Here is a 14,983-nt window from a genome sequence, read left to right as displayed (position 1 = left end):
CTGTGGACTTAAAAAAATTCAAGCTCAATCATGGCAATATACTCTAATCTTGGATGTGATTTTATTTTCCCATAGACTTGCAGTTGTGGTAATCGTGAGACAATAAGTCAGTAAAATATCTCAAGTTCAAATATGATCATAATTGAGCTTATTGTTTTCTTCTAACACATTTTTGTAAGTAGGAATCAACAGTTGTTTTAATATATCTTTCAAACACATTTTATATCGAGATATAAGGGATAATATATAATTTCTCAGTTACTTTCTAATTTGTTAAAAGAAAAAATGACACATCATTCTTTAATAACTTTAAACTTGTTATTTTAACTAAAATATCATGGCACAGTTCAGATCACAAGTTTTAAAGGTACTTTTGTTACGTGCTAAATTTATTTTTCTTTCTCAAACTCCAATCAATTAGACATGGCCTTCCAAAATAAAGTGAAAAAAATAATAATTTTGAGTTCCATTTGTTATACCCATCTTTATTTCTCATAAGTTGTTTAACTATATTCCTCATATTACCTATTCTTTTTTCCCAAAATTTAACAAAGTAATATTGATTTTTAAATTTTTTGAAAAAGCAACGCAACACAAATTTATCCTTTTAATTAACAAATAAAATAAAAATTGACAGGGTTAAATTTGTCATTTAATAAAACCTCACGAGGTAGTAGACTAGTACTAGTAGTAGTTAATTACAACTCCATAACAATCACTCAAACTTCTAGCTCTTCAAAACAAAATGTGAAAAGATCAAAATAACCACCAACTCCCAAGTTCCCAAACATGGCGGTAACGGACTTTTTCGCCGGCGAAATCGCCACCGAACTCCTAAAACACCTCCTAGCCATAGTCCGAAAATCCACCTTCTGCCGTTCAACCGCCGAGCAGCTCATCGTCGACATTAACGGTCTCCTTCCAATCATCCAAGAAATCAAACAAACTGGCGTTGAACTTTCACAGACACGTCAGCGTCAGCTCGATGACTTCTCGAAGATTCTACAAGATGGGTATGAACTTGCCGGAAAAGTTCTCAACTCTGGCCGTTGGAACGTCTACAGGTGTGATTGTCTCGTCTAAAAGCTTAAGCTGTTAAAAAGATTACATCTTTAACTGTTTAATTATAAAACGTCCCCTCTTATATGTATGTGATTCTTATAAGCCAAACATCGTGAACTTGTTGAATTGCGTGACCATCTTAAGGGTTGAGAAGGAACACGGCGTTTGGACATAAGAATTGTAAAATTCCGAAAAATAATGTTTTTTTTATTTGAAAATTAGAGTTGTTTTTGGACATAAATACTATTTGGAGCTGTTTTTGAATTTTTTTTGAGTGATTTGAAGTGAAAATTTTGTAAAATAGCTTTTTGGAAGGTTTTCAAATTTTTCGAAAAATTCCCGAAATTCATCCAAATTTGAAATTTTCATTGACAAACACCGATTCAGAAAAAAAGTGAAATTTCTTTTATGGCCAAACGGGCCTTTGAACCAAGACCTCTTGCCTGCTTGATATCTTATCGAATTGTGTGATCATCTTAAGCTGTTAGAAAGAAAAACTTCTAATTATTTAATTATATTATGGCTCGATAACAGGAACCTACAGCTGGCAAGGAAGATGGAGAGGCTGGAGAAAAGAGTAGGGAGGTTCATGCAAGTTACAATGCAAGCTCATGTACTAGCTGATGTTCATCACGTTAGGTTTAATATGGAACAGAGATTTGATGTTCTTGAACATAGGCTTAAAGCTATAAAGATTGGAGTTGACGACGGTGGTGGTGGTGGAGGGTGTTTAGGGAAAGCTGTGAAAAGAATGGAAGAGGATGAGAAATGGTTTGAGTATAGTTTTGTAAGTTTAGGTGCTGGGATTGAGTTGGGGAAGAGGAAAGTGAAGGAGATGTTAATGGGTAAAGAAGATAGGGGTGTGTTTGAGATTTGCGGAATTGGGGGTATTGGCAAGACCACCTTGGCTAAAGAGATTTGTAAAGATGATCAAGTTAAAAGTAAGTAATTACTCCCAAAAAAGTTTCTCATTTCTCTTTGTTTAGTCTTTTGTATTGCTGCTTAAACGGAGTGGAAAAAAAGGTAGAAAACTTTATTGGCTATCAACTCTAATTTATCAGGTGAATTCTAAATACAAATAAGACATTTGATTTTGCATGTACATGACTCAATCCAAGAACAGAAGTTATTGATTAGACTATAGTCTAAAATTTGTCATGTTTTTCCAGGTTATTTCAAGGACAAGATTTTCTTTTTCACTGTTTCTCAATCTCCAAATGTGGAGCAATTGAGGAAAACGATTTGGGAAAAGATATCAGGGTGCAATCTTCACAGTTATGGACGTGCGGAGATTTTGCCCCAGTGGAACCTACAGTACCAATGGAACTCGAACTCTACAGTCCCTGTACTCTTGATTCTTGATGATGTTTGGTCCCTCTCTGTGCTAGAGCCGTTAATTCTCAAAATTCCCGGCTGCAAGATCCTAGTTGTGTCGCGCATTAAGTTCCCTCCATCGGTTATTGACTGTGTTTATGATTTAGAGCTATTAAGGGAAGATGAAGCTATGTCCTTATTTTGCCATTTTGCTTTTGGACATAATTCCATTCCGCGTGGTTTCAATCATAAGCTTGTCAAAAAGGTATTAGTAATATGTTTTTGGCAGCATATCCTTTTTCTTTGCGAAAACTTCTACTTATACTTAAGCACTAAGCAAACTAAAGTTTTTTGAATTTTTAGGTTGTGGAGGAATGTGAAGGGCTTCCGTTGGCACTTAAGGTCATTGGATCTTCATTAAAGGGAAAGCCTGAGATGTTCTGGACAAGTGCGAAAAACAGATTATCACAAAGCCAACCTGTCGGCGAGTCTCATGAACTGCAGTTGCTTGAGCGAATGAAATTGAGTATTGACTGTTTGCCTGATAAGGTGAGAGAGTGTTTCCTCGACTTGGGTGCTTTTCCAGAAGACAAAAGGATTCCTCTTGATGTTCTAATTAACATGTGGGTGGAGCTACATGATATTGATGAGGAAGAGGCTTTTCACATTCTTGTTGAACTTTCAGACAAAAATCTTCTAAATCTAGTGAAAGATGCACGGTAAGAGGAAACTTGAATCTTATGAAAAAATCATTTAATTTTGTTAGAAGGTGATTTGTTATGGAAAAATCAATATGTTGATAGACTTCAATGTGTTGTTCATGTGGTAGAGCTGGAGATATGTACACCAGTTACTATGAGATATCGGTGTCCCAACATGATGTCTTACGAGACCTAGCTATTCATGTGAGCAACCGTGGGGATGTAAATCAGAGAAGGCAATTGGTCATGCCGAGAAGAGATACAAGGTTGCCAAAAGAATGGGAAAGAAATATGGATGAACCTTTCAACGCACGAGTTATTTCTTTGCATACAGGTATTACTGAACCTCGGCCATTACTGATAGCATTATAATGACAGTTAGTCCTTGTGTAGCCAGGGGCGGAGCTAGAAGCCCGTATACGAGTTTAGCTGAACCAAGTAGCTTTTGCTCAAATAATGTATTTGTGTTTAAAAAATTCATTAAATATAAACTTAAAATCCAGTTATTAGCACTTGAAGTAGTCGTTTTGAAATTCAGAACCCATTAAAGTGAAATCCTGTCTCCTCCTGTGTGTAGCAGCAAAAATTCTCTAATTCCTTCTCTTAACTGCAGATGAAATGAGAGAAATGGACTGGTTCAGAATGGATTGCCCGAAAGCTGAAGTACTGATTCTCAATTTTTCGTCATCTGAGTACTTTTTGCCTCCTTTCCTGGAAAACATGCCTAAGCTAAGGGCATTGATAGTCATAAACTATAGTGCCTCCAATGCAGTTCTTCATAACATGTCGGTCTTTGGTAATTTAACCAACTTGAGAAGCCTTTGGTTTGAGAAGATATCCGTCACTCACCTGTCCGACTCCACAAATCCTCTCAATAACTTGCGAAAAATATCACTAATACTTTGTGACATGAAAAACAACCTAGATGAATCATTTGTAGACCTCCCTGGTTTGTTCCCACAGCTCTCAGAGTTCACAATGGATCATTGCATCAACTTCAATAAACTGCCGTCAAGTATTTGCCAGTTGCATAAGCTCAAAAGCCTTGGTATCACTAATTGCGATAGTCTTTATGAACTTCCATCTGATTTAGGTGAATTACAAGCTCTACAAGTTTTAAGGATATACGCCTGCCCGCATCTAAAAAAGCTTCCTCCCGGAATTGGTCATCTGGTAAACTTAAAGTATCTTGACATTTCTCAATGTATTGGTTTGAGATGTCTCCCTGAGGCTATCGGGTGCTGCAGAAACTTGGAGAAAATTGATATGCGGGAGTGCCCTCAAATCGAGAGTTTGCCAAGCTCTCTGGTATTTCTTGAATCGTTGAGTTGTGTAATTTGTGACAATGAAGTTTTTTGTCAGTGGAATGATGTTGAGAAGGCTATCCCAGGTCTCTGTGTACAGGTTGCTGAGGAGTGTTTCACTCTTGATTGGCTTTCTCAGTAGCCAGTTTCCTAATTCTATTTTTCCCCTTGGGGTTTCTTGAGTAAATTTAGTAAGTTTTTTTGTTTTTGTTTTGCGCTAGTAGAAGCACGACGAGGACTGTGTCTGTTGTGTATCTGCAGGTTGCTGAGAAGTGCTCTATTCTTGAGTGACTTCCTCAGTAGTCAGTTTTGCAGTTCATTTTCCAGGCTCTCTTGTAAATAGTATATATTGATATGTAAATAAATAGATGGACTACATCTCAATAGTTGATATTTGCCTGTATTGGAAACAAGATAACTACATATAACCGTCCATAAGAAATGAAGTTATAAGGCAGGTTACTTACTATAACAAGCTCAAATACGTGGATAGCGTAATTTTTTTTTTTTTTTTTTTATATAAGTTAATTTCGGGTGTAGTAACTAGGTTAGTCCACATTTTATGACAGTTATCTTTGTTTGATCCGAAAAGAAGATCTATATAACAGTGCCCTTTACAGTTTCACTACACTGTCATTTCCACTTTCCCGGAAAGCCATGAATTTACTGGTTTTTCTTCTGCTAAAGAAAATGAAACTTTGCTAAGCAGATAAAAGCAAGTTAGAAGCTCATCAACACACACACAGAGACAGACACAGACACGACGTATACACATATAATATAAGTATATACGTTTAGATAGATATATTAGAATTCACTCTCCCAACTTAGAACGCAGATTGTCTAAATTCTGAATAAACGGCAGTGTAACTCTCACAGTTTTGTTTATGAGGAAAAGGAGGACTGTAGCAATGAATAAACTGATGCCAAAAAGCTAAACATGAATCAATTGAGTGCTATCAGTGAACAATATAGCTAAAAAGTCATTGACGCCATATCCGAAATGAATTCTTGAGAGTCATAATCAACACTCTGTACGGGTTCATGAACCAAAACCAAAATAAAAATAAAAATTGAAGTAAACGTGTGGACCCTCTACTTATTATTATCACTAAAACTGTGAAAGTAAAAGACAATATTTAATATGAAGTTCATGGAACCAAACACGGAATTAGTAAATCAAATGTGGGGACACTTTGCTAGTTTTTCTTCAGCTTCATCCTTCAGGTGATAGGGAAAGAAGTGAGGTTTGTTCAAAGAATTTGATAAATTTTCCACCCAAATTTGGTAGTGTTCACATCCGACATATGGCTTTCAATAAATTTCTCGAATCTTGACCATAGGCGTTGAACACAAATGTCATTTTAGATAACCACTCTTTTGTGACATCCTTTTCTTAAATCGAACTTCATAGATTTCCAGATATATTTTTCCACCAAGTTTGTTATAGCATTTAGGCAAAATACATACTTTGCCCATTGAGCTTGTTTCCAAATACCTCTTACACATCTATTAAATACGAGAATAATATTACATACCAAAACTTTTAAATATGTGTCAATTACACAATACTTTAGTTTTTGACCATATTTGCTTAGAAATTGCTATTACACGCGCCAATCAGCATCTGACACGTGTCATAAATCGAGAAAAAAAAATTAAAAAAAAAAACTCTTCACCCCACCCCCTCTCCTCATCTTCACAAAGAAAAAAATACAGAAAAGAAAAAACCCCGCCCCCTCCTCATCTTCCCAACCCCATCATATTCTCCACCACCACCATACTACCACCACCCTTCCACCATTAACAAGTTTTAATAACATTCATCACAAATCCTTATACAAATTTCAAATTCAAGCTCAAACCCAAAGCTTCAAATTTGTTAATGGTATTTTTTGAATTTTATCAAAATTAATCACCAATTTTTTGCATATTTTTAGTAAATTTTTACTCAACAAAAATCACGAATTCAAATTAATTTTCTAGGTCATGGAACACCAAAATCAACAAGACCCGACTAAATTTTCAAGCTTTTTCAAAAGGCCAATAATGGTGATTTTTACAAGTCCCAATAGTTCCTAAATCACGAATTCAAATTAATTATCTAGGTCATGGAACACCAAAATCAACAAGACCCGATTAAATTTTCAAGCTTTTTCAAAAGGCCAATAATGGTGATTTTTACAAGTCCCAATAGTTCCTAAATCACGAATTCAAATTAATTATCTAGGTCATGGAACACCAAAATCAACAAGACCCGATTAAATTTAAGCTTTTTCAAAAGGTCAATAATAGTGATTTTTACAAGACCCAATAATTCCTCTTTTCTTCTTCCTTTTCTTTTTCTTCTTAGTCATAGGGGTTGGAGAGGCCAAAAATGAGGGAATGGGGGTCGGGGAAGAAGATGAAACGGGAACCGGGGGGCTAGGGTTTGGGGTTGGGGAAGAAGACATGTGTTATATTTTTTTTTCTTTAATTTAAAAAGAAAATAGTTAAAAAAAGGAAAAAAATTTAATTCCTCTTTTATGTGTAATACATGCCTGTGACACATGACAAAAGAATTGTGTAATTAACACACTTATAAAAATTTTGGTGTGTAATACTATTCACGTGTTTAACAAGTGTATAAGGAATTTGAGTACAAGATCGATGGGTAAAATATGTATTTTGCCTAGCATTTATTATTGCTTTTGGTTTAGGTGACAACTTGTCAAATATACATTTACAGGAATTAGCTTATTGAATCTCTGAACAGTATATGAGAATGGACAACCAAACAAATATACCGTCTATAGTTGTAGAAGCCTCTATAGCAAATACTTCATACTTTCCCGGAACCGAGAATCTATCGGAAAAATCTCTCCATTCACAAAGTAGAAATAAGGTCTGCATACACACTACCCTTCCCAAACTCACTCACGTGCATATACTATTGTTGTAGTTATATAACTTAAATCCATAAACTAAAGTTTACTCAATAACATGAGAAATATAAACAGAAAGTGGTGAATGCCATGCCATCCTCTGACACCCAATCGGGTTGCCTTCCCATATATGAATCATCTAAACTTGCAGGCCTCAAATGTCTGATGTTTACAAATTTCAGGTGACAAGAATTGAAACGAAAAGAAAAAGGGCAAGGCTGGGAACTAAAAAGAAATTTTGTCATACACCTTGATACAGTCATATACATGGATGTATAAGTTATATCACAGAAACCTACTTGGGATGTACTCATGAATTCTAAGAGGGTAACTATAAAACTCATCATTTCTGCTATCTCCCTTTCTCCTCTGGAAAGGAACCAACCAAGGAACACCTCTATCGTCAACCGAGTGTCTCGCTTCGAGCGTGTTGTCTACGAACGTCCCGACAATTGTTGCAACAGTAGGAGGTGAAGAGAAGATTGTGTTTAATATGTCATTGAACTGCATTAAACATGGGAGAATTTTAACTTTCTGCCTATCAATGAGTTAAATTTCTATACACCACGGTGTAAAAGATGTCTCCACAATTAGGTCACTTATAAAGTAATTACAGGTGCATCTTTTATAAGCATTAATTCCTAATCTAGTAAAGGCAGCCCGGTGTATTAAGCTCAGGCTATGCGCGGGGTCTGGGAAAGGGCTGGACCACAAGGGTCTATCGTACGCAGTCTTATCCTGCATTTCTGCAAGAGGTTGTTTCCATGGCTCGAACCCGTAATCTCGGTCACAGGGCAGCAACTTTACCAATTATGCCAAGGCTCCCCTTCTAATTCCTAGTCTAGTAAAGATGATAATTGAACTGCTATTATTATAGGCTAAAATGAGTGAACATAACTAGATCCATTTTCAATTGCATGTCAACAAATCATAACAATGGATGGTGTGAAGTTATGTTTCTTACCCAACCAGCTGGAGTTCTAACAGGTCCATGACCAGCAATATCTGTGTTCATAACAAAGTATTGGGGTATAGATATACCAAGGAATAGAGAGATTCCGAGCACGTAAATATTCCGCATGGAGTTTTTGTTAGCGAATTGGATAAAGGAAATACCAATAGCAGCTGCAAAAAAATTTACTTCTCAAGTCACTGTTAATAAGATTACAAGAAGATAAAAAAGCTAAGGGAAAAAAGCACTCACCAACTATACCATATAAGATACAGTAGATAGCTGCAAATATTGGCAAAGGAATTGAAGCAAAGAATGCTCCAAATTTTCCTGGACAATAACTTACGTTAGTATTGTTAGTTGGAAAACATACTTAGGGATGAAGAAAGAAAGGGGTCGGGTGGGGGAGAGAGAGAGCGAGAGAAAGAGCCAAACCAAATATAGAGAAGAAGATCATGAAAGCAGTAGAAATCTGAACAACTCTTCTACTCCCAACACGAGTTAGTCCGAGAAGGCCGACATTTTCACTGCAGTTTTGTAGCATCTATAAATTAGGCGTGAATGCCACAACATTAAACGAAGAAAGTATCATGGAAGAAAATATCTATCCCTCAGATGGTACTTCTGGAAGGATACTTTTAGTCTTTTACGTCTTCAAAAAACTTATTAAAAAAGAGGAGGAGCCTTGGTGTAACCGGTAAAGTTATTGTCATGTGACCAGGAGGTCACGGGTTCAAGCCGTGGAAACAGCCTCTTGCAGAAATGCAGGGTATACACTTGTGGTCTGGCCCTTCCCCGACCCTGCCCACAGTGGGAGCTTAGTGCACCGGGCTGCCCTTTAAAACTTATTAGAATACTTTTTTGGGTGATAAATAACTAGTCAAAATGGTTTGCAAGGGGGAAGATTAAAAATTTGCAAAGGCCAAGAAAGTCTATGAAGAAAATTTATCAACTGAACCAGAAGACGCTTTGCGTTAAATCAGGAGAGAAATTAACCCTTACACAGATGCAGTAGTGCCAACAACAGCACCAAAGAACCCATCAAAGAGCTGGCCTAAACCCTGGACAGAGCAAAATGAACCACTTTTTTATGCTGAAAATTTATCAGAGGGCAAAAGTAGAAGAAAATTGTAAAAAGGGCATTGTTGAATCACTTGGTGGATGAAGCACCTGTAGGCCAATGCTTCTACTCACTACATGTGCTGGCGGGGGTGTCGCCCCTGCAAGCCTTGATGCAGCGTAAAAAGTTCCTGTTGACTGCAAACAAATATCGGAGGTATATATTAAAGAAATCATAATGACAACAACTCCTATACTAAATCTCATGCTTCTAAAAGAAAAAATTTAATTCAAAGACTTGGCGGGGGGGATTAAATTTAATCAAAATGACAAGTGAACCTCTGCTGCTGAGACAAGTGCAGCACCCATCATTCCAAAAACACTGCTAGCTCTGAATATGGGAGTCCCCCACTGGAAAGGGTAAGGAACTTTGATCCTACAGGCAACCAAACATACACGTCAGCAGAAGATAGAGGCTGAAGACATTGTCATTATTGTATCCAGCTGAGTACCATGGAGCCGATTGCAAGAGGAACGAACGGTCAATTCGGCAGCTAAGCTCAGTTCGCTCCTTCACATGGTTGTAAGCACCGGCAACAGTAAGAATAGCAGCAAAAGCCCAGATAAGCCCAATGCACAAGAGCAAAGCAAACCTTTCAAGTATAGATTGGGCAACTGGATGAACACGTTGCATATACTGCAAATACATTACAATCTTATAGTAAGTTGAAAGGATTATCACTAGAAAAACTAGTCAATGAATAATATATTACCTGCTGGGAAATGACAAGTAGAATTAACATGGGTAGGCCAATCTCTATACAGTCACCCACCTGATCAAATCATAGGATCATAAATAAAACTGGATGACGTTTATGCAACTCTCGACCAACGAATCTTTTAAGAATGCGGGACATTACCTGAGGAAAGCCCCTACCAAACAAACCAAGACCTACAACACAGACAAGTGGCGTAATGACAATAGGACTGAAAAACCTGTAGGCAAAAAGAAGGGCATGTGATTCCTCCATCACAGAAAGTAATAAAGTGATGAAACACAAGTAGAAGACAATCCAAAGACAGAAAGACAATTCCAAGATTCTAAGACAGAACTAATGGTATTTGTAATAAGCATTTAGAAGCAGAAAACACAACTTACCTTGTAAGATTTCCCCAGGCTTGGCCGTATCCAAGTATTATGTTGATAAAGGAAGACACTATCAACGATCCTTGAATAGCTCTCATAGTGTGCTCGAATCTCTACAAGCAGCAATAAAAGGGTAATGCATCAGAAATATCATCAGCAATTGTACTAAATCTCTACAAGATCCAACATTCAATATCAAAGAATTAATATCAGAGTACTAAAGCTAAGGTGACTATGATGTAAACGGAACCTTGTTTCAAGAGTAGTCAATGATCTTAAGAGAAATAAACAAGACCAGAGAAGATGAGCAATCACTCTTCTAAGCAAGTGTTTCTGTGTAATCAAGTAAAAGGGGGACAAGCCTACTAAGGGTTGAGAAAATAAGGAAAAACAGATCCACAAAATATATTATACAAGTAATAGAGATAATACCTACACAGTAAACTTTATTTACCTGATGCTCACTTCTGAAATTACCGTCAGAGAGATCGTTAATGACCGACAGTGCTGATATGATGTAAGCAAATGACGGACCCATCACAGTGGGAAGTCTTGTGCCGAAAAGCGTTTGCAGAAGAGTATTCACTCCTGATGTGAAAAGCAAAGATTGGATAACTCGAGCTTTGTCACCCTATGCACGAAGTTAAAGAGCTCATTATGTCAATATTACATTGAAATGGGATCTCCAATACTCAACGAGGGAAATGATGAAGATATACCGGACCCCCACCCATCTGAGGTACCAGCACGGTGGCAATCATTACTGTAGTTCCAAGCATAACTATGTAGTGTTGGAAAGCCAGCAAAACAGTTTGTGCTGCAAAATGTGGAATCATGCAACTGATTAGAGAAAAAAGACCAAAAGTTATGGAATCTGTAATTCATTTACCACATGTGGGAACTTCAAATCCTAAAATCGTTCTGGCCACTATTTTCTGGAATTCTTTTATTTTCTTTGTTATATAACAAAGTAAAAAGTTCCTAATTGACAGGAACAAGAACTGCATTACAAATAATTAGAAGTGAATCCGTAAATGCCACATCAAATTATCCATGAGAGTTTCCAAATTCGTTCAAAAGTCATTTAATTTCCTTTGAGTGGTCCACATGCAGCATAATCAAGGAAACTGTAAACCAGGTCTTATTTCTCAATATGAGACCTTTATTCTATCAAAAGGTGATGTTGAGGCAATCTTGCAATGGTTAAGAGGATTATTCGTCTTTACCAGAACCCAATCCACATAATTTTAGGTTTCTCATGGAGAGTCTCCAGCTCCTTTTGGTTGGGAAATCATTTATTGTATGATCGCAAAGTTTATAGTAGTCTTCGAAAAGAAGTTCAAACCTAACTCAGGTCCCCATTAAACAGTTTGATTCTTAAGTCTTCAGATGATATACAGCTTCCCCGAGAAAAAAAGAGAAGAACATGCTTCAACTCCACAGCAACAAAAGCATTTTTACTCGGAGCAATCTCAACTCCAAACTCTGGAGAAACGGGGAGCTTTATATGATTTTGATTCCTTCACCTGATCGTTGTCATAAATGCATAACCATCAAGCAACTTACATGAGGGGGTCATTGCACTGCCTCGGACACTTGAGAAGTTAGGATGAATATTAAGTGATTAAAATCTGAATTGGCTTTTCCTTTTGACAAGTGACTGAACTAGAATTCAGCTGAACTTATCTTTTTCTCCCCTCTCATCCTTTCAATTACTCACTGTAATCACCTTAGCATGATGAATGCCCGTGCGCTATTGGGCTTGTGTCCATTTTGTAATTCTTTCTTTTTTGAAAGGTGTTGGCACTCTCGTCTATCTAATCTTTGGCTCATCTTAAGAGCTCTAATTAGATAAGTATTATTCATTGTGCCATATTACAAAGGGGCAACCAACTTGCATCAGCAACCATTTACCCAACCATGCAATGTCCATTCCAAAAACAAATTCGCCAACAATCACACACGAAAGAGACTCTTCATTGAGAACATAGCATTGGCTCAATCAATGGATTGAGGAGCCACACGACACCCCTTCGTCGGAAATTACACTGTGTAGCGAGGTAATTTATTTTTACGTATATATACCACATATTGACACCCCTTGGCTTCTTCATGGATTTACTTCTTTATATTTTGATCCCCTCAATGAAAATACTCACTCCGCCACTGTGCTCAATTAGCAACAATATTGGGGTATTTTGATCAATCTTATCTCACTGCAATCGGCCCAAGGAAATCTCCAAGTCATGAACTATAAGTAACACCAATGAGCTTTTAATTTATATTCTACAACTTACTCCATAATTGTTTTTGTTAAGCTTTGAAACTTTCCTGGGGTTCTATGACAATCTTGGCCAATCTTCATTAGGCGATAATCTTTCTTACTTTACTATAAACTAAAAATTATAACCTCTCTTTTTCATAATTATCTCCGGATAAGAGGAAACAGTGACTAAACTTGCAGAGAATTAGAATCTAATTTTGTACCAATTAGACCCAAAGAAAAGAATTGAAAAAAGACTACTAAAAAAAGCTCAACTTTCTCCAAGATAACAATACCACTCAAACTCCAAAGGTCAGAAAACTAAAACATTTACAGAATAGAATCTTGTTCTGCAAAAACGTTACTTTCAATAACAATACTTTTAAATTTTAAAATTCACCCCAACCAAAAAATATTATTTAAAAAAACAAACTTTACAAAAAGAGTGTGTTAAATTTTCATCTTTATCTTTTTGGTATGGCACTTTTACTATATAAATAGTTAAAAGAGAGAATCAGAATACTAACGCCAAGAAGGATTAGAGTGTATGCAGTAGTGAAGCTGAAGGAGTTGCTCCGCAGGAGGAAAAAGTGGTCCTCTGGCAGAACCAAGTGGCATTGCTGGTGGCGCCGCCACCTGTGGCGGCGGTGGCTGGTGGCTGTGGTCATGATTGTGAGTCTCCCCCATAATTCTTTTTCCTCTTTCTGCTACTCTCTACTTTACAAATTACAAAAGAAACTACAAAAATGGAGTTTAATTAAAGGACACCTTTCTAACTTAGATTTCAAGAATCAGGACCGACATGTGACACTATAGAGTATAGACTGGGAAAAAAAGGAAAGTACACTATAGAAATACTAAAATTGAAAATGAAATCTGAGCTTAGTGTGTGTGATGCGTATAATAAATTGTGACTTTTTCTAACGAGCATTAATTACTATAGAAAATGAAATTTGAATAGCCAGATCAGATTGGGATCAACTTCTGCAACATGCTAGACACTCAGATTATTGTTATTTTTATTGGTATTTTATACTGTAATATTTTGTGTGTGTGTGTGTGTGTTTCTTTTTAATTTTTCTGACAAGGGTGAAAGTGAGAGAAGAGTGTAGGGATAAGAGGAAAAAACAGAGGGCGGAGATAATTTTCAGAAAGGGCCAAAAAGAGGAGGGAAAAAAGATCGTTAGATTACGTTAAACGTAAAACGGGTTAAGGTTTTTTGATAGTTTCGAGGAACATAAGAGGGATGGGGGGACATCCCACGTGGGTCCACAAATATCAATGCGCTAGCTTACAAATACCCCTTGACTCTTCTGTTAATTACAGTTTTGACATTCTTTGGCTCATTGTACTAGAGTGGTAATGGGTACTAAAAATATATTTATTTATTTACTAAACAAACGAAGGCAAGACATAAATTAGAAATGTTATTGAATATTAGTAATTTATTACTATTCAATAACAATTCTAACAATAGTGTTGCAAAATTTAAATTTAACATTTTTTTTTACAAATGCTATCTTAGTTGAGTTTTCACTTTTTGCTTCTTAACTTTGTAAAGAAAATAATGAATCTTTCTTTTTGTTCCAAAAAAGACTAATTGAAACTGAAGTTTCAAAATTAACTTATTCAATTTTCAGTGTAGAATTCGATTATTAACTCTTAAATTTGTTGGAATATATTACAAATTAAAATTGAATAAAACATATTATAGACTAAAACTTTATATAGCTAAAAATATTTTAAACGGATGAAAATGTCATATCAATGGGTATATTTACTCTTAAATAAATAAGTGTCTCAAATAATTTAGGATAATGAGAGTAAGATAAGCTTCTTCTCATTTTTTTTCTTTTTTTTTTTCAAAAACCAATAAATGGGAAGGGAAATTGAAAAAGAAAAATAAGAAGGGAGGAGAAAATATTTTTGTTGGTATATAATACAATAATCTCCACTTCACTTTCTTAATAAAAGGATCACGGATTGCATATTATGATTTTAAAAAAATTAATTAGTTTGATAGTGGAACTATGAAAATGGTGTATGAGGGTGATGGTGTAAGGAGAATATAGGGGGGCCTAAGGGCAATAATTAAAGCCAAGAAAATGAGAATAAAACAAACTAACAGCTTGTGATTTCAACTTTTTTTCCTATAAAGTGTCTGCCATTAACAAATAAAGACAAGGCAAAAATGTCTAATAACCTTATCATCTCCTCAGCCAACTCTTCCATCAAATTCTCATAATACCAACCTTAA

At 36.1% G+C, this 14,983-nt stretch overlaps 2 protein-coding genes across 2 annotated transcripts; one reads left to right on the top strand and one right to left on the bottom strand.

Moving 5' to 3' along the window:
- Positions 1–680: 680 nt before the first annotated feature.
- LOC107803744 (putative disease resistance protein At4g33300) lies at positions 681–4,850 on the top strand. The gene is made up of 6 exons (XM_016627508.2): positions 681–1,064; positions 1,597–2,003; positions 2,232–2,641; positions 2,740–3,095; positions 3,206–3,411; positions 3,691–4,850. The coding sequence occupies exons 1-6, from the start codon at positions 790–792 to the stop codon at positions 4,521–4,523; spliced, it is 2,487 nt and encodes an 828-aa protein (XP_016482994.2). The 5' UTR covers positions 681–789; the 3' UTR covers positions 4,524–4,850.
- A 2,523-nt stretch (positions 4,851–7,373) lies between these two features.
- Positions 7,374–13,937, bottom strand: LOC107792800 (nucleobase-ascorbate transporter 3). The gene is made up of 14 exons (XM_016615036.2): positions 13,254–13,937; positions 11,183–11,280; positions 10,918–11,094; positions 10,476–10,576; positions 10,237–10,312; positions 10,090–10,149; positions 9,829–10,013; positions 9,656–9,752; positions 9,428–9,514; positions 9,260–9,318; positions 8,693–8,784; positions 8,510–8,587; positions 8,270–8,430; positions 7,374–7,809 (listed from the first exon to the last, which is right to left on the bottom strand). Exons 1-14 carry the CDS (start codon positions 13,411–13,413, stop codon positions 7,591–7,593), a joined length of 1,650 nt encoding a protein of 549 aa, XP_016470522.1. The 5' UTR covers positions 13,414–13,937; the 3' UTR covers positions 7,374–7,590.
- Positions 13,938–14,983: the final 1,046 nt, after the last annotated feature.

Source organism: Nicotiana tabacum, chromosome 12 (genome assembly GCF_000715075.1).
Source record: "Nicotiana tabacum cultivar K326 chromosome 12, ASM71507v2, whole genome shotgun sequence".
Taxonomy (NCBI): Eukaryota; Viridiplantae; Streptophyta; class Magnoliopsida; order Solanales; family Solanaceae; genus Nicotiana; species Nicotiana tabacum.
This window is presented reverse-complemented; position numbering and strand designations above follow the sequence as displayed.